We start from the raw sequence: 22,696 nt of genomic DNA on the forward strand, positions 1-22,696 counted from the left end.
GAAAGCCCAGTCAAAGATCTTTAAAGGATATTAACAGTACTCTTGAATTATTCCATAGGGGTGCACAGAGCGTTTTGTATGTAGTCCAGATGAAGTAATGGATACCATAGATGAAGGGAAATCCAACAGACATGTAGCAGTTACAAGTAAGTGTATTATTCATTAGTACTGGCTAGGGCATGTCAATCTTACATCCTTTCAATGAGGATAATTTCAAGATACTTCTAGTATAAAATAATGCATATGGGGAAATTATTAGTGAAGGAACTATATTTATAGTTGCTTACTAATTTCGTTGCAGATATGAATGAACATAGCTCTAGGAGTCACAGTATATTTCTTATTAATGTAAAACAAGAGAATACACAAACGGAACAGAAACTGAGTGGAAAACTTTATCTGGTTGATTTAGCTGGCAGTGAAAAGGTAAACCCTCTCTTGAAATTTTGGTAGATACTTAGGCATTTCTGTGAACTTTACCTTGAATTGAAATTTATACCTATTGTTGCATCTTGAGAATTTGTGAAATTGGATTTGGTAATCTGAGAATTATAACTGTTGATACCAATGCTGTATAGTAACTGAAAGATAACCTGTTCCCACGTTACTGTCATTTAGTTGTATTTGATTCAATCAGTAGTTACACAGTTTGAATTAATATGTGTGTCCTTATTGGCAACTTGTCAACATGCCCTTATAACTTTATTCTCCATCCCTCTATCTGCAACCTTTCTGGTTTAGTTGTGCCATTGTCCCTTGATGTCATGGAGGATTGTTTTTAGGACCCCTGACACCACCCTCATAAATATACCAATATCCACAGAAGCTCAGGCCCCATATAAAATGATGTAGTGATTGCATAGATGCATTGTTCTATATATAAGTACACTCTAGATTACTATTAATACGTAATGTAGTGTAAAGACCACATAAATGGATGTTAAGCTATATTGTTTAGAAACTGTTGACAGGAGACTAAGTCTGTATTTATTCAATACAAATGCAGTTTGTTTTCGAGTGTTTCTCATCCTTGGCTGGCTGAGTCCGTGGATATAGAAGGGTCAGTTGTACTAACTTGGGGATTTTTGTTTTATTGTTATGGTCCAATATAATTCTAATTTTAGCCTACAAAAATCAGTATATTTAAATGTTTTGATATGGACTTCTGTGATCATTATACTATTTTGCTTTTTCTGATATAGAATGTTGTACCTAGTCTTGTTTACCAAAAGTCTTATGTATAACTTATCTACCAACGACTACCTCTAATCTTAAAATTCTAGAAACATTTTAGATAGCGTATGTGTTTTTAAGTTACAGATCAGCTTATGTAGTATTTTAGAACTGTGTCTTTTATTTTTAGCAGTTATGGCATCTTTATTATGCTTAGATGATTTTTAGTTTCTCATTTCCTAATGTAGCAAAGAGGTTAACAATGAGAACTATAAATTTTCATGTAAATTTGTAATTGTCAGAAGCACACAAAAAATAAAATTTAGTATTTCTTTAGTCACATTCTTATATAACTGGTTCTTGTGAAAATAGTAAATGCGCAAGGAATCTTAGTTCCTCAGTATGAATACCTCTTTTCTTTGTTTTGGCTTTGGTTTTTTGTCTTTGATTTTTGAGACAGGTTTCTCTGTTTAACAGTTCTAACTGTCCTGGAACTCGCTTTGTAGACCAGGCTGGCTTCCAACTCACAAAGACCACCTGCCTCTGCCTCCTAAGTGCTTTGACTAAAGGCATGTCCCCACTCCCGACCTTCCTTTTTGATTTTATACTGCTGTTTATTGATGACTTTTTGGAAAGTGGAAAAAATTACCCTAAGTCATTGTAATTTTGCTTCATTATTGTGTAATTTTCTTCATAGGTTAGTAAAACTGGAGCTGAAGGTGCTGTGCTGGATGAAGCTAAGAACATCAACAAGTCACTTTCTGCGCTTGGAAATGTCATTTCTGCTTTGGCAGAAGGCAGTGTGAGTATACATGTCTTGTTAGTTCCCTGTTCTATGGGTAGTTATATATAGAGACTATACGTGGGCCGGAATGTCTATACATGGGCATGAATGTAAGCCTGAAAGTTACTCAATGAATGTGTATGCTGTCTTCTAAGGTTTAGTGTTAGTATGTGTGTCCTAGTTCTATCTTTCAATCAAATTGTTAAAATAAATGAAGTGAGCAAGCCTGGGAAAGCACATCCAATCACAACACTTGAGGCAGAGACGGTATGATTGAGAGTTATAGACCTTAATCCCAGCACTCGGGAGGCAGAAGCAGGTGGATCTCTGTGAGCTCGAGGCCAGCCTGGTGTACAAAGCAAGCTCCAGGACAGCCAGAGCTCTTACACAGAGATACACTGACTGGAACTCCTCACCTCAAAAAAAAAAAAAAAAGAAGAAGAAGAAGAAAAAGTTGTAGAACAAATTGTATTGTATAAAAACCCACTGGTTTTGTTTTCTTGGTTTTTGTTTGTAGACCTATGTTCCATATCGAGATAGTAAAATGACCAGAATTCTTCAAGATTCATTAGGTGGCAACTGTAGGACAACTATTGTCATTTGCTGCTCTCCGTCATCATACAATGAGTCTGAAACAAAATCAACACTCCTCTTTGGTCAAAGGTTTGTTGTTAAGAAATACAAAATCTAGCCGGGCGGTGGTGGCGCACGCCCTTAATCCCAGCACTCGGGAGGCAGAGGCAGACGGATCTCTGTGAGTTCGAGGCCAGGCTGGACCGATAGCCTCTGAAACAATACAGAGAAACCCTGTCTCGTAAAAACCAAAAAAAAAAAAAAAAAAAAGAAATACAAAATCTAAAGCTGAGTGGTAGTGGCGCACTCCTTTAATTTAGGAGGTAGAATCTCAGCATTCAGGAAGTAGAAGCAGGCAGATCTCTGTAAGTTCGAGGCCAGTTTGGTCTTCAGAGTAAGTTCCAGGACAGCCAGGGCAACTCAAACCCTGTCTCGAGAAAAACAACAACAAAACAAAAAGTCTAAAGACATTTGTGTATGAAAATTAATTAATAATGTCAGATAGCTACTACTCAGTAAAATCAAACCTATACTTTTATGTCAGAGCTAGATCCTGTACTTTTGAAGCAAGGCATATAGGTAATATAAATTAGATCCATATTTTAGACTGATGAGCTTTAACTTTTCATAGACATTAAAATTGTGAAATTTAGTCACATTTTTGTGGGAATTTCCCATTGATGAAAGTAAGCATTTGAATTAGATGGTAAAGTAGGAGCTTGTCAGATATATGAACCTGTGTTAAACTCACTGACAGGCTCAAAGTAATGTGTGTGAAATGACTACTGTAGGAAAACCAGTAACAACATTGTCTTAGAGCTGCAGTAGTAACACATGTTATTAATAAAACCTTGCAAGGTGAGTTAGGAAAATAAGTAAATTTTATTAGTTTTGATGTATTTTTTTAATGTTACCAAAGATTTAAAGCTGACAGAAATTTAATTGGGTTGTGAATAGACAATATTCTGTGATATCCTTTATTGTTTATTCTAAGATAAAATTAGATACTCTTGGACAGTTTGTTACTTAGCTATACATACATTAAATAGGAATGTCAGTTAAAAATACTTTTAGTCATATCTTTTTGTTTGTTTGTAATTACTGTTCTTCCTTAGTTATGTCATCTTTTCTGTATTGCATCTCTTAGAGCCAAAACAATTAAGAACACAGTCTGTGTCAATGTAGAGTTAACTGCAGAACAGTGGAAAAAGAAGTATGAAAAAGAAAAGGAAAAAAATAAGACTCTACGAAACACCATTCAGTGGCTTGAAAATGAACTCAACCGATGGCGTAATGGTAATAACTTAAGGATTTGTCGTTTAAATTTTCTGACTTGGGGCAATTTTCCTACTTGAGATTTTTATATGAATGCTAAATGAAAATAAAACATATTTTCAGTTTTTAAAATTAGTGGTCTTCAAATAAAGATCAGGTTTGCTTTACTTAGAACAATAAGAGCCATAGGTGCTTAGCCGGGCGTTGGTGGCGCGCGCCTTTAATCCCAGCACTCGGGAGGCAGAGGCAAGTGGATCTCTGTGAGTTCGAGGCCAGCCTGGTCTACAAAGTGAGTTCCAGGACAGCCTCCAAAGCCACAGAGAAACCCTGTCTCGAAAAACCAAAAAAAAATAAAAGAGCCATAGGTGCTACAGTATAGTAAGGTGCCTACGCTAAAAAGGAGTCAGTAACAGGCAGGATTCAATGGATTTCAAAGATTCAGGTAAGATCAAGGGAAATTCTAGATGTCCAGATCTCAGGGACAGAGCTTTGAGGTATATGCCTAGCACTTGGAAAGCAAAGCCTCAATGGTTTTGTAAGTTTGGCCCTGCCTAGCCTGTGTAATAATGTCTTGTATAAAATATGAATACATATATATATACATATATATATATATATGTATGTACTTATATATAAATAAAACATAGCCAGAAGTGGTAGCATGCACTTTTAATCTCCGCATTTCTAAGGCAGGATCTGGTCTTCACGGCAAGACTCTACAAATCTCAAAAACAAACAAACAAACAAACAAAACTCAAGAACAGGGCAAAAAGAAAAGTTGGTGAGAGCTGCTGACATTGAGTAAGGATGGTAAAATGGAACTTGCTACCTACCACCCTTTGCAAAAACATTATTTCAATGACAGGTGAAAAATAGAACTTGATGTAGTTTAATAATAAGCAAAGTTTCAATGAAAAAGGTAAGAAGAACACTTGTATATTTGTTGTGTCTCCCTATTCCTTACCCAAGATAGGGAGAAAGAAAAGGAAATAAGTGTACATTGGACCCCAAGATGAGGTAACTCAAACAGTTGCCTATAGTCCTGCCCCAGTGCCAAGTCAGAACTTGCAGCCTTGGGCTTTAAGTCTGTTAAATGGACTCATCTCCAATATTAGCATTCCCAGGATTTGGACAGCTCTTAGCAGCAGACAGGCCTGATTGGTGCACCACTGCAGAAGCCCTGGGCTTCAGAACCATGCATAATATTCTGTCTAGCAACTTAATATCCGCTGACTGTTGCTGGGCTTTCTTTGTTTTTTTGTTTTGTTTGTTTGTTGTTTTTTCAAGACAGGGTTTCTTTGTATTGCTTTGGAGCCTGTCCTGGAACTCGCTCTGTAGACCAGGGTTGCCTCGAACTCACAAAGATCCGCCTGCCTCTGCCTCCTGAGTGCTGGGATTAAAGGTGTGTGCCACCAACGCCTGACTATTGCTGAGCTTTCTTGAACAGATATAATCTGTGAAGAACTTAATTTCTTCAGATGTTGACATCAAAGTATACAAGATCGTTCAGGAAAACATGGCACCACAGAGATGTAAAATAAAGTGTCGATGGTTGACCCTAAAGAAATAGAGATGAGTGAATCACCTGATGATTCAGAGTAGCTATTATATCCAAATTTAACAGAGACATTAAAGTGCTTTGTAAAGCCCAAACAAATCTGTGCTAAAAATGGCAGTGGGGAGCACCAGCAGCATACATGGTCAAAGCAGAAGGAAAGTGAACATGCAGAGGGAAAGAATGTATGTTAGTTTAGATGTGCAGATTTGTAGTAACCATTTCATTGTCTTGTTTTAGGGGAGACAGTGCCTATTGATGAGCAGTTTGACAAAGAGAAAGCCAATTTGGAGGCTTTCACAGCTGATAAAGATATTACTATTACCAATGATAAACCAGCAGCTGCAATTGGAGTGACTGGCAGTTTTACAGATGCTGAAAGAAAAAAGTGTGAAGAAGAAATTGCTAAATTGTATAAACAACTTGATGACAAGGTAGGTTTTATATTACTTATTTTAGATTTGTCTGTTTCAGAATTCTTTTGAAATCAGTATTTTTATTTTTTAATTTCAGTTTTAAGGTTCTTTTTTATCTGTATTTTCCTTTATCTCTGTTAGCTTTTAGAAAGCCATGATATTGCTGGGTGTGGTGGAACATACTGAAATTCTTGCACTTAGGAGGAGGAGGCAGGAGGACCAGGAGTATGCTAGCTTTGATTACATTGTGATTTTGAAGCCAGCCTGAGCTATATGAGTCTCAAGGTGATTGTAGGGCATGGGGGAATCATTTTAACAGAAAATGTAAGAGCTGACGTTAAGGACTTGGGGACATAGCTAAGTGGCAGACTGCTTGCATTACATAAGGCTTTGGATTCCATTAGCAGCACAAGGGGAAGAAAATACAGTATCAGTTCTGTGTAGGAGTTGTATGTAAGCAAACTGTTCCCTACGGTGGGGCATACTTATAGTATTAGCATAAAAGAAGTTAAGGCAGGAGAATCATCAGTTAGTTTGAGGCCAGTTGGAAATACCCCGTCTGAAAAATAACAGCAATAAAAAACAGAACATGGCTCATTGGTAGAGTGCATGCCATTTGCCTAGAATGACTTGGACATCCTACTTACCCCTTAAAAGCAGACAAACAAAATGTGACAAGAAAATATGATATTGGGTCACTGAAGAATCATAATGAAACAACCATTTAAAATTGAGGATCTGAGCACACTTTTAAGAGATCATGGAAGAGAAGAGAGGAAAAAACAAAGAATAGAGTTGTTATCTTCCCTGCTTAAATCACTTAGCAAGAAGATGGGTATGAGCACAGTGGAAATAGAAAATACTTTGGTTTGGTTTGTGGTGGTGGTGTTTTGTTTGGTTTGGTTTGGTTTTTGGAAACAGGTTTCCCTGTGCAGCTCTGACTGTCCTGGAACTCACTTTTTAGAACAGGCTGGCCTCAAACCCAGAGATCTACCTACTTCTACCTCCTGGGGTGCTGGGATTAAAGGTGTGTGCCACCACCACCCAACAATTTGGGTTTTGAAATGACTACATAACCATTTTTTTCACAAATAGCTTAAGTATACTAGGCTACTTTTTAGCCTTTAAAGTTATTTCATAAACTTTGGACCTTTTCTTGGTTGTAAGGCATATGGTATATTACTAATGAGGAAAAGCCTTCCCTTTTCAAGTTTCCTTAGGAATTTAATTCTGAGCAGGGTGGTGGTGGTACATGCCTTTAATTCCAGCACTTGGGAGACAGAGGCAGGTAGATCTCTGTGAGTTCAAGGCCAACCTACTCTACAGAGAGTTCCAGGACAGCCAGAGCTACACAAAGAAATCTTGTGTCAGAAAACAAAAAAAGAAGAAGAATGGAATTTAATTCTGTGGACTACTTTGGAGGAGTTGGTGTTGGGAAACAAACAAGGTTATAGTCTCCTTTGCTAACAGGATCATTTAAATTTTTAGGATGAAGAGATTAACCAACAAAGCCAATTGGTGGAGAAATTGAAGACACAAATGTTGGATCAGGAAGAGGTGAGTTAAATGCTCGCAACAAAGCTCTAGTGTTTACCATAAGGAATCTGTGAAGTTCTGATTATGTTCATTACTATACCTTTAGGATTGTTGAATGTGTGCCTGCGTAACTGTTAGTGTGCTTGTATAATGGGTATATAAACCAAACATTTACTTACAATAAATTATAAAGAATTTTATTGTAGAACAGTTCTTTGGCCTGCATTTATTCTTGCTATTAAAAATAAAAGCAGAGCCAGGTGGTGGTGGCGCATGCCTTTAGCCCCAGCACTTGGGAGACAGAGGCAGGCGGATCATTGTGAGTTCAAGACCAGCCTGGTCTACAGAGTGAGTTCCAGAACACCAAGGACTATACAGAGAAACCTTGTTTTGGGGGACTTGGAGGAGGGATGAAAGCAGATTTGAATACTAATGAATACTTCACCATTTTTAACTAAAGAATTACATCTTGGCTACACATTTGATACTGCAGAACACAGCATCTTCAATACTGAGTTGTTCAGTCTCTTGATTTTTTTTTGTTTGTTTGTTTGTTTGTTTGTTTGTTGTTTTTCGAGACAGGGTTTCTCTGTGGCTTTGGAGGCTGTCCTGGAACTCACTTTGTAGACCAGGCTGGCCTCGAACTCACAGAGATCTGCCTGCCTCTGCCTCCCGAGTGCTGGGATTAAAGACGTGCACCACCAACGCCCGGCCAGTCTCTTGATTTTATAATGCTAAGAATACCATTTGGTGTAAATACATATTACAAAATGATAGAAATATGTTTAAGGGCCATTTTATAATTCCTGAAATTTTTGTCCTAATCCTAAGCCAAAACTCACCAAACAATTTTTATGATACCTTAATCAAGAAGTTGTGACAGGTTTTTGTTTGTTTGGTTAGTTGGTTTTGGTTTTTCAAGACCAAAACCTGTCCTGGATATTGCCCTGTAGACCAAGCTAGCCTCCAACTCACAGGGACCCTCCTACCTACCTCCCAAGTGCCTGGGATTTAAGGCATGTATTGCCACTACCCAGCCTTGTGGCAGTTTTTACAGTTAAGTATTCTAGGAGGTAGTGGTACATGCCTGTAATCCCAGCACTCAGGAGGCAGAGACAGGCAGATCTATTGAATTCAAGGCCAGCCTGATCTATAGATCCCATTCAGAGACAGCCCGGGCTACACAGCGAAACTCTTGAAAAACCAAAATAATACTAATAAACTTTAAAACAGTACCACCATAAATTTGATATTTACATGTTGGGTCATGATGGTAGGAAAATATTTTAAGTCTTTATTTTCTAATAATTAAATCACCTTATTTCTATAAGAGCAGAAAAACTTGTATGCACAGTAAAAACGCTGTAGTTAATAACACAGTAGTTTTGGAACCTGAGCCCAGATATTTAAACAGAGTTCTTTGATGTCACAGGCCTGAGGATGCATACATATTACATGTTCATCTCTTAGGCTGCTATGTGCTGCAGCATGTCTGTGGCTGTGTGTGTGTGTGTGTGTGTGTGTGTGTGTGTGTGTGTGTGTTTGTGTGTGTGTGTGTTAAAGGGGATTTATTAGAATGACCTACAGGCTGTAGTCTAGCTAGTTCAATAACAGCTGTCTACCAGCAGAAGGTCCAAGAATCCAGTAGTTTTTCAGTCCACAAGGCTGGATGTCTCAGCTGGTCTTAAACATACAACAGAATTGCAAAGAAATGGGCTCTAATGCCTACCTTGAAGGAGTGGACTTGCCAGCCAGAGTGAGAGCAAGCAATCAAAGAGTGAAACCCTCCTTTTTCCATGTCCTTACATAGGCTGCAGTAGAAAATGCCAGCCAGATTAAAGGTGGATCTTCTCATTTTGAAAAATCTGGACTACAAATGGGTCTTCCCACTTCAAATGATTTAATTAAGGGAAAAAAAATCCTTCACAGGTGTACCCAGCCATTTGGGTTTTAGTTAATTCCAGATATAGTCAAGTTGACAACCAAGAATAGCTATCACAGTTGTTAGTAATTGTGTAATTTTCAGTGTGACTTTTTTGGGGAATGTGAATGTCACATGAATAAACATACTTGTATTCCTTCATGCTGTCTTCCTACACCCAGTCTGTGCCACTTTTCATCTCATTTCTCCCATGCTTCTCTTATGATTTAGTAAAAATAGTCACTATTTAAGGTTTTTTGAATGTCTGAAGGAATAGATAAAGCTGTAAACTCCAGTAGGATGAGATACTGACCATCAGAAAAATCAGATTTCATCGTTTTATCTTTTTGGAGTGTTGGTTGGGACACGGCCTTGTTTTTTAGTTGCCTAGAACTCCACATTGAGCCCAAGATAGCCCCAGCATTGTGTTCCTGCCTCAGCCTCCAGGTGTGTGCCGCCATGCCTAATGTCTTTTATTTACTTCAGCCATAGCATTATTCTTAGAGGGACTCTTTTAGCATTTGGGATTTGATAAATTTTTTACTGTCTGTCCTATGTACTGTGGGACATTTAGTTTTTGGTTCCTATTCCTTAATGCTATTAATAATCATTACTGCCGGGCGTTGGTGGTGCATGCCTTTAATCCCAGCACTCGGGAGGCAGAGGCAGGTAGATCTGTGTGAGTTCAAGGCTAGCCTGGTCTACAGAGTGAGTTCCAGGACAGCTTCCAAAACAAAACAGAGAAACTCTGTCTCGAAAAACAAACAAAAATAATCATTACTAACGTTCCTATGCATTTCCAAATGTTGTTACTGAAAAGTAACTGACCTGGATGATCCTTTGTCTTCTCTCCAGTTCAAACTTAATATGCTGAAACGTGTCTCTAAGGCATAACAAATCTAAGTTCTTTAGAGATGATTTACTGTGATTCATGTATATATGTAAGTGCCTACATGTATGCATGTGTACCATGTGTGTGCCTGGTGCCTTAAGAGAGCACAAGAAGGCATTTGATTCCCTGAAACTGGAGTTAGAGACTTATGTTCCTCCTGACGTGGGTGCTGGGGTCTGAGTCCACATCTTCTGGAAGAGTAACAAATGCTCTTAAGGGGTGAGCTGTGTCTCCAGCCCCCATATCCAAATTTCTAACTTCTCCATGAATACCAACCAGAGAGATATCTTTTTCCTATGATACCTAGTGGTCTGCTATCTCTTCTATGCTGTTAAATTATGCCTTGTGTTGCCCTTATTTTCCTGAACTTCGGTTTTAGTAGGTTCCTCAAAGGCAGAGTGTTACTTTTCTTCCTTTCTGTATTCCACAAAGTGTAGCACAGTGCCTGCGCATAGTAGGTGTTGAGTGTATCTGCTAAAGAATAAAGTATCAGCACCTTTAATAGTGCTGCTTTTCATTCCTCTTGTTTTTGTAAATCATGAAGCAGATGAATGGCTTCTTGCATGTTTGTTGAAATTCTGTTTTATTCTTTCATTTAGCTTCTGGCATCAACCAGAAGAGATCAAGATAATCTGCAAGCTGAGCTGAACCGCCTCCAAGCAGAAAATGACGCCTCTAAAGAGGAAGTCAAGGAAGTTCTACAAGCCTTAGAGGAACTGGCTGTTAATTATGATCAGAAGTCTCAGGAAGTTGAAGACAAAACTAAGGAATATGAATTACTTAGTGATGAATTGAATCAAAAATCTGTAAGATAAATTTTTTCTTTATACTTAAGTATAAGTAATGTTAAATGAAGTTGTTTAAGTAAGTTATTCCTTTATATGCCTAAGATACTGGTAACATCAGCTCTCAAGACACTCAGGTCTCACCCTCACTTCTTATATATAAACCGTAGGAGGTAGATAAACAGCATTATAATTTTGAATCTAAAAGTGTATTGATGGGCAATTGTTAATTTAAATGATGTTGGGCTATTTCTAATATTAGGAAAAAATAACACATTTTAGTAAAGCTGTCAGATAATCAAACTCAAATTAAGAAATATGTACGTTAAAAAAATAGTAAATGTGGTCAGATGTTGTGACATGTGTCTCTAATTGTAGCCCTAGGGAACAAGAGACAGGAAGATAGCTGCAAATTCCAGGACAGCCTGGGCTACGTAGTAATGCCCTATCTCAGCAAAGCCAAGAGAGAAGAAGGGAGGGAGGAAATGCTATGTAATTGCATTATCTAGACTAGGCATAGGATATATTACTTTGAATAATTACTGTTTTGCTCACTGGAATACTGACTGGAGCAGTAGCTTTCTCAGAACAGGGAACAGGTCCTCATATGGAGATTTCATGTGGGTTGCCTACTTCCTGGAGTGACGTAAGAAATAGCAGATAGCTGTTATTATTTCAACAATACTGGTCCCGTGTTTCAGTTGTTACTACTGACTTTCTGCTTAGAAATCAGTTCCTAGTTGTGTTCAGTATTGGTGCCTGCCATGTCTTTCCTATCTTTGTTCACGTCTGAAAGTAGTCAATACTAAGAATAGTGCCTTGCCGGGCAGTGGTGGCCCACGCCTTTAATCCCAGCACTCAGGAGGCAGAGGCAGGTTTACTGCATCAAATAGAACCTTTAAAAGAGTTAGTTACCTAGTCTGAGTTACTACAAAATAGTGCCTTAAGGGGCTAAAGAGATGGCTCAGTGGTTGAAAGCATTTGTTGCTCTTTCAGGACCAGGTTTGATTGCTAGCCACCCACATGGTGGCACATGAGCTACCAACACTCATACACATAAAATAATAAAATAAAAAGAAATAGAGCTTTTAAATAAGAGGTTTACTGCTCCCGATGAGTTTGTTTTCTGTTTTTAATCTCCAAAGTTAACAGATTTGTTCTAGTTAGTTGCCAAGGATACCTAAGAACAGTATAATCCTTCCCCATTTGAATTATTGTAGCAAACCTGTAAAAGAACAGGTGAGTCTTAGAGGTGGTAAGATGGCTTTTGTCCACTGATTTTGGTGTCTAAGACAGTTGTAATTATAGCACAGATGTGGAGCTGAAATCACTAGATTTTGTTGTTTATGTATTTAAGCCGTACTGTTATCTAGATATTAAGGGAAATACCTGGCAGTTTGATTATGGTAGAAACATGCTGAATTATGAAACCTGGAGGAGAGCTAGTATATTGTAAACTGGGGAAACAAATGTTCTGTTGATACACAGAAACTAAAGGAAATGACCTGAATAAATAATGAATTGAAATGATGACACCTGTACTCAAATATTGACTAAAAGTCAATAAATTGCATTAAAAATGCTATGTTTGATATTTGATATGTCATTTTAACATGGGCCAAATTGGATTGTACTCTTTCAAGTGTGATGACTTTGTAACTGATAACCAGATAGTATTTTAATGTACAGTTAAGAGTAATTAAACTCAATATCATTGAGTCATCATTAACTCCTAGGTAATTGCTTATATCATAGTAGTAAAATAATAATTATGACTAGGTAGATTTTCTTTAGTAGGCATGTACAAAGTAAATAAAGGAAGCATACTAACTACATAGAAAGCCGTTCTCCAAAACCAGGGAATAGTATTCCAAACATTAATTTGTTCAGACTAATTTCAAAAGATAAACAAAAATATAGTCATAGATGAAAATGGTACCTAATTAATACTGAAATTCCCCATTTCTATGCAGAAAACATCCAATCTGAGGAACTTAGTGAGTTGACACAGTTTATAACTGCTTTTACTGGGCTAGAAGACTATAACATGTCTGCTTTAATCTAGTTTAGAGTCTAATTTTTTTAAGCTTGAACTAGAAGCTACCTCATTCATCATAGATCAAGAATCTCAAAGCAAGGAATAAATGCTTTTGTAAGGATTACAATGAATATTTGAAGAGTCCCATCTATACTGTTTTCATTCTGGCAGGCAACCTTAGCAAGTATTGATGCTGAGCTTCAGAAACTGAAGGAAATGACCAACCACCAGAAGAAACGAGCCGCTGAAATGATGGCGTCATTACTAAAAGACCTTGCAGAAATAGGAATTGCTGTGGGAAATAATGATGTGAAGGTAATATGGACATTAATATTACATGTGATTTTCTGTATACAACTTAGCCTTTGGCTTACTGTTTTGTTGTGTGTACGCATTATTGTGCAGGTGCACATGTTTTCAGGTGTGTGTGAAGGTGAGGGATCAGTCATGGGTACCCACTCACTTTGGAGTTTTCTTTTTCTTTGCTTCTTACCTTGTTTTTTTTAAACAAGTCTCTCAGTTGGACCTGGAACTTCCTACAGGGACCCTTCTCTTCCTCCCAAGCATTGGGAATACAGTTATGTGCCTACAACACCTGGCTGTATTTTGTTTTGAATTTTGATATTTTTAATGTGGATTTTTAAAAAAATCCCCAGGCTTTTGTGTTTTACTGACTACACTATGTCTCCAGTGCTGCTATTTGGTTTTTTACAAAGTTCTTTTCATACCTGTTATCCTCATACCCATGTGTGGTAGGTAGTATTAACTACATTATTAGATTTTATTTATATGTGTGTGAGTGTATATCATTTGTATACATGTGTCTCTGGAGGGCAGAAGAATGTCTTGTATCCCTTACAGCTAGAGTTAACAGCTGTTGTGACGCCCCATGTGGGTGCTTATAACCTAGTTCAGCTCCTCTGGAAGAGCAGCAACACTCCTAACACTGAGACATATCTCCAGCCCCTAATTCTGATTTAAATAGATGAGAAAAGGGGGAGTAAACCAGGGCACAGAAATAGAATGGTCACTATACAACCTTATTGGGCCATATTGGAGTCTTTCCTCAAATGTGTAAAGGTTTTCCATTAAAAATCACCTCCGTGGGCAAGGGCACTCACCACATAATCCTGATGACCTGAATCTGATCCCTGGAACCCATGGTGGAAGGAGAGAACTGACTTTATGCACTGTGTCACATGTGCATTGGTATTTAAGCACATCACACATGTGCATGTTGACATTGGTGGTAAAGAATTCTTAATATCTTTATTTGTGTGTGTATTTGATTAGAACAATAATGAATCAGCTCGGGGAGAAAGCTCATAAATGAATTGACCTATTATTACTTTGTGTGTTCTTAAAAATAATATGTGTGTGGAGGCCAGAGATCAGCATCAGGTGTCTTCCTTATTCCTTATTATTGAGATGGTCTTTCACTGAACCTGGAGCTCAGTTGTCTAGCTTCCTTGACACAGAGATCCTCTGCTCCTGAGTGCTGGGGATTAAAAGTGACCACCACACCTGCTGAGCTTTTCCTGGGTTCTGCGGCTGAAAACCTCAGTCCTCACACTTGACAGTATGCATTTTACTCTAGGAGCTATCTGTCTGGCTATACATGTGATGTTTTAGAATGAGGAGCTCATTGACTTGCCTAGACTGAATGGCTAACAAACCTAATTTAGGAAAATAGACATTCACCAATTTTGGCTTTAACTTTTTCTCCCCCCAACCTTTTTTTTTTTTTTTTTTTTTGAGGAGGGTGGTGTTTTATTTTGAGACAGGCTCTCACTTGGTTCAGTTTGTAGAACAGGCTGTTCTTGAGCTTACAGAGATCTAACTGCCTCCCAAGGACTGGGATTAAAGGTGTTTGCTACCATGTGGCCCTAGCTTTAACTTACTTCATGTTTTTCTCACAGCAACCAGAGGGAACTGGCATGATAGATGAAGAGTTCACTGTTGCAAGGCTCTACATTAGCAAAATGAAATCAGAAGTAAAAACCATGGTGAAACGCTGCAAACAGCTAGAAAGCACACAGACTGAGAGCAACAAAAAAATGGAAGAAAATGAGAAGGAGTTAGCAGCATGCCAACTTCGTATCTCCCAAGTATGCGTTACATAATGGCTTTCATTTGTCTAAAAAGTAATGTGTAAATTTTGTTATGAAGATTTTCAGAATCATAAGCTTCTGTTTATTTTCAGTCACGAAAGGCCTAGTTTTCTTAGTGTAACTGTTTGTTACTGTAGTTGAGTGATTTAACATGTACATCCTAAGTATGGAACTTGGCTAGAAACATGACTGATGACAAAATGAATGAGCAAACTGCAGGGACCGGTGTTCTGTCTTTGGCTGCTTAGTAATGGTAAGTACTACTTGAGGAATTGTTCAAGGAGGGTCAGTAATAGCAGTGTCTCAGGTTGCAAGTGGTATAAGCTGCATAGATAATGGTCTAATCTTTCACTTTTCAACTGCACAGTGTATGTGAGCTGTTTCCCCACTTCATATCAGTATTTTTTCCCCCAAAGCATGAAGCCAAAATTAAGTCACTGACTGAATACCTTCAAAATGTAGAACAAAAGAAGAGACAGCTAGAGGAATCTGTTGATTCTCTTGGTGAGGAACTAGTCCAACTTCGAGCACAAGGTATTGACTTCCGATTGCTATGCCCATACTCTTCCTTACTTTCATAGAATTGTACTCATACTCAGACTAAAATAAAATAGTAAGAGTAGCGAAAATTTGGAATACTAAATAAATTATCCACTTTCATGTGGCTTTGAAATATTTTTTATAAAGAGTATCTGGCCTCCAAACACATACACACACAGATGAACACATCTATGTAACATGTGTGGTACAAACGCACACCTGTTGAGAAAAAGAAAAATTGTATTGAGTATAAATAGCAATTCAAGGGATTTCCCACAAAGCTCTTGTATGTATGTATGTGTATATCTGTAAATTCTAATGTACAACACTTAGAAACTATTTAATTTCCTTTTTGTGATATCCGTACCATGTGGTAATGAAGTATCCCAGTGTAATTGAACTTGGAGTGTTTAGCCAAGTTCTTTTTGTTTGTTTTGTGAAATAGGGTTTCTCTGTGTAGCTCTGGCTGTCCTGGAACTCACTTTGTAGACCAGGCTGGTCTTGAACTCACAGAGATCCACCTGCTTCTGCCTCCAGAGTGCTGGGATTAAAGGCATATGCCGCCACCACCTGGCTTGGCCAAGTTCTTATAAAACATACTTGCTCTGTGGTTTCTATTAGGAATCTTGAGTCTCACTTTGGTCCCCTTCTCCCTCCCACCCCCCACTCTCTTTTATCCAAACAGAAAAAGTCCATGAAATGGAAAAGGAGCACTTAAACAAGGTTCAGACTGCAAATGAAGTTAAGGCAAGTTTGATGCTCCAGTGTATCCTGATGTTTTTAATCCATCATTATTATTAATCTTAGTCTAACTTTAATATCTTTCCCCTTCCAAACTAATTTTAGCAAGCTGTTGAACAGCAGATCCAGAGTCACAGAGAAACTCACCAGAAACAAATCAGTAGTTTAAGAGATGAAGTTGAAGCAAAGGAAAAACTAATCACTGATCTCCAAGAGTAAGTGTTGTATTTTTCTCTGAGTTGGTAGAGACTAATTCAAAAAGGTTGTTGACTATTCAGACAAGAGGAGATATAAGGTACTAATAATAGACAAACACATTCTCATTAGAAACCTGTTCTCAGCGAAGTTAGAATTTTTTTCATGTTTTTAGTAAAACTTCCCAAGTCCCAGATCAGTGTTGAAGGTATATTTTTAGACCTTTTGGTCTGAATATTTTGTAAAAGAGGGGAAAGGAAGCAAGGGGCTCCTGCTTGAATTTGTTATTGTAGATGATTACTAGCTTCTAAAAGTTTGCAAAAGGCATCTCCAACTATGGGGATGTTGTTTTATTTTTAAAAGTCATTATCTTTTATCTGGAAGCCATTTCTTCTCTTCCCATGTTTTCTGTCTACACATACATAGACTATAAGGTAGAGAAATCTGATAATTTGGGTAGAAAAAAATCAAAAGAAGGAACAAAATAAGTGATGACAGATTTGGGGAGATGGTTCTTGTTATTAATACCTAATGGAAGTAAAGATAAAGGTTTGGGGAGCAGAATGAAGTGATTTCAGATGATCACATGGGAAATACCACATGGCTGAAAGTGTCCAAGCCCCTCACTTTCCTACCTGTAGAGAACAGAGCAATGAGGTCCTGACCAGTTGGCAAATGAGACAGAACATTTTAGAGGTCAAGCCCAGTATAGTGGGACACACCTGTAATCCTAGGCTGAGGCAGGAAGGTTCCAAGTTCTGGGAAAGAATATGTAATAAGGTGCTAGTTCAAACAGCAAGAGCCCCCCCCTCCCTCCAAAAAAGTTAAATTTTGATGCCAAAATTCAGGAAACTTTAAGGTTGAGCTTGTATTCTATTCTTCCATCAGCCAAAACCAGAAGATGGTGTTGGAGCAGGAGCGCCTAAGAGTGGAGCATGAGAGGCTGAAAGCCACAGACCAGGAGAAGAGCAGGAAGTTGCACGAGCTCACGTGAGTGCCACTTGGATTAAAGCTTAGAAATACAAGGCACTGTGGGCACTGCCCATGGGCGTGGCTGCCTTCTACTTTGCTTTGATTTGTGACATGTTCTGTAGTGAAAGCAAGGTCTCGCATAACTATGATCCTGTTTCTCAGACTGCTTTTTGTTTTCTTGGTGTCTGTAGTACTTTAGGATCTACCTTCAAAACTATCTTAAATTCTGATAATAAATAATTTAGAAAATTGTAAAATATATTTCTAATACATTTTGTCAAATTTGGTTTTTCTTAAAAAGGACATTGTTTTGGCCTTTTGTTTTGTTTTGTTTTGTTTTTCAAGACAGTGTTTCTCTGGGATGGCCCTGGCTGCCCTGGAACTTGTTTTGTGGACCTGACTGGCCTTGAACTCACTGAGATCCACCTGCCTCTGCCTCCCAAGTGCTGGGATTACAGGTGTGTGCCACTACCATCTGGCTCTTGGCCTTCATTTTTTTAAAGTTTTTGTTGGTGGTGGTTTATTTTGAGGTTTTGGGGCTCTTTTTGTTTGTGTCTCTCTTAATGTGTGTTAGTAGCCTGCCCAGATTTATGTATGTTTACCATGTGTATGCAGGGGCCCACATAAGTCAGAAGAGGTGACAGATGCTCTAAAAGTGGAGCCACAAACTGTCTCAAGTCAGCATGTGGGTGCTGGGAATCAAAAGGGTCCTCTGCAAGAGTAACAAGGGCTTCAACTGCCAAGCCATCCTTCTAGCCCCAACCTTAATTTTGGGGCAGAGGGTTTTTTTCCCCCATACTTTTCCTTCTTGACTATGAATTCCTTTTTTTCCCAAGAGTCTGAGTAGGTAAATAACTCATGATGATAGTCTTCCATATGCCTTGAAATGATTTGCAAATGAACTATGGTAGTTAGGATAGTTACACTGTAAGACCAATTCAGAGTGGATTGCATAAAGGTTCTGCTGAAGACTGGGAATATTCCAGGCATTCACAAAGCCCTGGATTTAAGTCCCAGCACTACAGTCAGGGGATTCTACTGGATTTCAGCTGTAGTTTTGTGTGATATAAAATATTTTAGTCTCGGACAAATTTTACAATCAGTTTCCACTTAATGAGTATTATTTTGGATGAATTAGCAGTATACTATATGTGTAGCGTATTTTAAAATAAAAATTTGAGTCATCCATTACATGAACTCTGTCTCATACTGTTTGATCTCTTCCACTGCTATATGAGGGCTGTTTCTCCCTAATAAACTATATATTGAAAAGGAGACTGAAATATATGCATACAGGTTTCCTTAAAAGATACAGTATAGCCAGGTGGTGGGGCACACCTTTAATCCCAGCACTCAGGAGACAGAGTCAGGACAGTCTCTGTGAGTTCAAGGCCAGCCTGGTCTATAAAGTGAGTTCCAGGACAGCAAGACTATTAAACAGAGAAACCCTGTCTCAAGAAACTAAAAAAAAAAAAAGAAAGAAAGAAAGAAAGATACAGCATGGGCAAACACAAACTGTTATTTAAATATGAGCATATGAGCATCTTTCTATTTGAATTTAATAAAGTTTGATTTAATTTTTGCTAAATAAAACTGGTTTATGAAATCGAAGTTGAAAACATGTCCCTGTGTTGCTTTAGGGTTATGCAAGACAGACGAGAGCAAGCAAGGCAAGACTTGAAGGGTTTGGAGGAGACAGTGGTAAGAAAAATTTAAAATAAGTATGACTAGGGAGTATTTTATTTTTTCTGCCGTAATTGTTGTGAATGTAAGACTGATATCTTTATTCTTAATTCAAGGCAAAAGAACTTCAGACATTACACAACCTTCGCAAGCTCTTTGTTCAAGACCTGGCTACCAGGGTGAAAAAGGTGATTCCTTAGTGCCAAGGGCTACTTGTAGGGATGTGCCTGCTGCTGTGTGATCCTTTTTTCCTTTGTATGTGTCTTTTTTAAGCATGTCTTTGTCTTTGCTATGTCCATGTTTGTGTGGAGGAAGCTCGGGTATTTTGATTTTTACAGTTTCTCTGCTTTTGTTACCATCCTCCTCTCAGAGTGCCGAGGTTGACTCTGATGACACCGGTGGCAGTGCTGCACAGAAGCAGAAAATCTCCTTCCTTGAAAACAATCTGGAACAGCTCACCAAAGTGCACAAGCAGGTAACAGAGCGCATGTAGCATGGCAGCAATGCAGGACTGTAAATGTGGAGTAGGGAACATGTTAACCTTCCAGAGTCCGGAACTACTTTGTTGTTTCATTGAGCAGTCATACACAGACTAGAACTTGCTGGGAAGTCAACATTTTATTTTTGAGCCTTGGTCTCATTATTTAGCTCAACAATCTTTCTGCTTCTGCTTCCCAAGTGCTACGATTGTAGGTATGAACTACATGCCCAGGGGAGAAGTTAATGTTTTTATCAACTCTGTTATTATGCAAGTCCTGTGGAAAGTATGAAATAGCCTTATTTCCTCTGTAAGAGTTCAAGGCTGAAATTTCTTGTTAAGTTATTGGCTAGGCTCCGTTTTGTAGTTAGAGCTTGGTCTTTTTCTTTGTTGATCTTTTTGCCTGTTATCTGAAGTACATAGTGTAACGCAATGAGCAATTCTTATTTTTTTACAGGAATATATATGTTTGTATTGCCAATTTTTAAAAATACAGCCTTGTTACTGCAAACTCAGTGACTGCACCAATGTAAAGTTAAAAACATTTTAGCTTTATTATTGTGCTTGCTTGGGTTTTTCCTATAACTAAAGAGCGTGCTGGAGACTTAGCTCGGTTAGCAGTGTTTGCCTAATATACACAAAACAGTGGGTTCAATACCATTACCCCCATAAAAACTGGACATAGTGGTGCATACCTACCTGTGGTCCTAATTGGGGCATTAGAGACCAGAGGATCAAGGTTATCCTTCACTACATGAATAGGAGGCCATGTGGGATACATGAAGCTCTGTCTCAAAAATATACCCAAAGGTTGTATTACTGAAGGAAGTAACTGCACTAACACCATGTTCTACTTCAATGTCTGCCTAGGTACAGAAGGATTACAGTTCAATCAGATCCATATAAATAATGAAATGAACAGGGTGGGGTGTCAGTTCTGTTGGTAGAGTGCTTGCCTAGCATGCAAGACACCCTGGATTCTGTCCTCAGCACCCCAGAAAACCTAATGTGGTGATGATGCCTCTAATCCTTGCACTCTGTAGAGCCAGGATAGATTTTCAAGGTCATATACTACAGAGTGAGTTTGAGGTTATTCTAGGCTATGGTCTCAAAACCAATAACTAAACGAGTGTGTGCTTTGTGAGATGTATGTTGGTATGTATATATTTTTACATGGTGCTGCCAAAATAGAAAATTTTTACATGGTGATACCTAACTGGAAAAGCTCAATAGAAAATGTAGTTTTATTTATTTTTCTAAATTGCAGTTAGAAAATACTCATTTCCTTAAATCATCTTGTTGAAAGCTATCCATATTTTCTTTGTATGCCTTTAGTTAGTACGTGATAATGCAGATCTTCGCTGCGAACTTCCTAAGCTAGAGAAACGACTTAGAGCTACTGCAGAGAGAGTGAAAGCTTTGGAGTCTGCCCTGAAAGAAGCCAAAGAAAATGCATCTCGTGACCGCAAACGCTATCAACAAGAAGTCGATCGGATAAAAGAGGCAGTTAGGTCAAAGAATATGGCCAGAAGAGGGCACTCTGCACAGATTGGTTAGTATAATATACAAAGTCAAACTTTTACATGATGCCCAAGTAGTTTGTCCTTCAGCTTGGGAACAGTTTCTCCTTTATAATGCTCTGTCATGATGGTGTTTCTGTCTTCATTTCCTAAATTACTAAGAAGCAATAGTGTTGGGAAGGAATATAGACACTAAGAGAGCCACACTTACTGGACAGAGAACTACAGGGCAGGCTATAGGTAAACACCTGGAAAGCAGAACAGAATTTCCAGAGAGAACAGATGGCAGCCGCACTTTATACTCATGTTTCAGATAATTACTAGTGCAGGAAAAAAAAAGATTGTGAGAGCATGCAGGTGAAAGCACTTCTTCCTATTCAGAGTCTGATGGCTTGAGTTTGATCTCTAAATCTCACAGTGGAAGAGAACTAACTTCTGAAAATTACCATCTATGAGTTCTAGGCCAGCCTAGTTCATGTAGAGTTTTTCCAGGACAACCAGAGCTATATGGAGAGAACCTACCTCAAAAATTAACAAGTAGTCAATAAGTATTTTGAAAGATTGTTAGAGGCAAGAGACTATATTGATTATTTCTGGAGAATGGGAAATAATCAAGAAAAAGAGATAAGGAAAAAATACCAAAAGAAATTAATACATAGAAACACTAGGGAATGGTTAGAAACCTAAGTAATCGTACAGTCACTGTTGAACTGTGTTCTAACTCCATCTTCTGTCTCACAGCAAAACCCATCCGTCCTGGACAGCATCCAGCAGCCTCTCCAACTCACCCTGCTGCAGTTCGTGGAGGAGGCACAGTTGTTCAGAACAACCAGCCAGTGGCGCTGCGAGGTGGCGGAGGCAAGCAGGCATAAACATTGGCACATCACAGGTGTGGGTTCCTGCCTGACTTTTGAGTTGTAACTAACTGTATGTGGAAATGCTGAGCTGCTGGCCTAGGTTTTGAATTTCACATTAGGATCAGGATTTTTTTTTTAATTTGTGTGGTTTTATGAAAGTAACTTGGCAAGTCTATTCCATGATTCAGATAATCTGTATTTTCAGTTTTATGTTTTTGTTTTTAAAACTCACGTTGGATCATTTATAATAGTTCTTTGTATCCTACCCAATGGTTATGCACCGGTTTATAGTATCCCCTTTACTAGAAGTTTAATAAAGCACATTAATTTTGTTCTGAAATTGAAACTTCTACAAATGAAATATGAAGTATCTTTTATACTGTATCATCCTTTAGATTGCTATCAGAAGATTTCCTAAACTGGAATTCCAAAATGTGAGCATTTTTAAGGCTTTTTCAGTTGCTTTCCAGAAGGACAGCCTGAAATTGCATCTTAATAAAAATGAGCATTTGGTTGCATCCTTGCTAACATTAAATATTGGTAGTTTTATAATTTGATAGGCCCAAAATAGCATCCCATTGATTTATTGAAGGTTTTTTTAAAGATTTTTTTTTTAGTTTTATATGTGAGTATTTTGCCTGCATGTATGTC

At 38.2% G+C, this 22,696-nt stretch overlaps 1 protein-coding gene across 1 annotated transcript in view; it reads left to right on the forward strand.

The window, feature by feature from the left end:
* Kif5b (kinesin family member 5B) overlaps positions 1 to 22,696 on the forward strand; it is a 42,464-nt gene that overhangs the window by 13,978 nt on the left and 5,790 nt on the right. The window contains exons 7-25 of the mRNA XM_040755336.1: positions 59 to 146; positions 302 to 426; positions 1,871 to 1,975; positions 2,475 to 2,620; positions 3,678 to 3,826; positions 5,601 to 5,794; positions 7,265 to 7,333; positions 10,725 to 10,931; positions 13,120 to 13,263; positions 14,868 to 15,056; positions 15,476 to 15,593; positions 16,285 to 16,346; positions 16,446 to 16,555; positions 17,424 to 17,525; positions 19,148 to 19,208; positions 19,307 to 19,378; positions 19,561 to 19,665; positions 21,004 to 21,220; positions 21,930 to 22,077. Of these exons, the coding sequence (XP_040611270.1) occupies positions 59 to 146; positions 302 to 426; positions 1,871 to 1,975; positions 2,475 to 2,620; positions 3,678 to 3,826; positions 5,601 to 5,794; positions 7,265 to 7,333; positions 10,725 to 10,931; positions 13,120 to 13,263; positions 14,868 to 15,056; positions 15,476 to 15,593; positions 16,285 to 16,346; positions 16,446 to 16,555; positions 17,424 to 17,525; positions 19,148 to 19,208; positions 19,307 to 19,378; positions 19,561 to 19,665; positions 21,004 to 21,220; positions 21,930 to 22,060 (2,394 nt within the window). The 3' untranslated portion in view covers positions 22,061 to 22,077. The remainder of the gene's footprint in view (positions 1 to 58; positions 147 to 301; positions 427 to 1,870; positions 1,976 to 2,474; positions 2,621 to 3,677; positions 3,827 to 5,600; positions 5,795 to 7,264; positions 7,334 to 10,724; positions 10,932 to 13,119; positions 13,264 to 14,867; positions 15,057 to 15,475; positions 15,594 to 16,284; positions 16,347 to 16,445; positions 16,556 to 17,423; positions 17,526 to 19,147; positions 19,209 to 19,306; positions 19,379 to 19,560; positions 19,666 to 21,003; positions 21,221 to 21,929; positions 22,078 to 22,696) is intronic.

The sequence above is a fragment of the Mesocricetus auratus genome, unplaced genomic scaffold (assembly GCF_017639785.1).
Source record: "Mesocricetus auratus isolate SY011 unplaced genomic scaffold, BCM_Maur_2.0 Super-Scaffold_100013, whole genome shotgun sequence".
Taxonomy (NCBI): domain Eukaryota; kingdom Metazoa; phylum Chordata; class Mammalia; order Rodentia; family Cricetidae; genus Mesocricetus; species Mesocricetus auratus.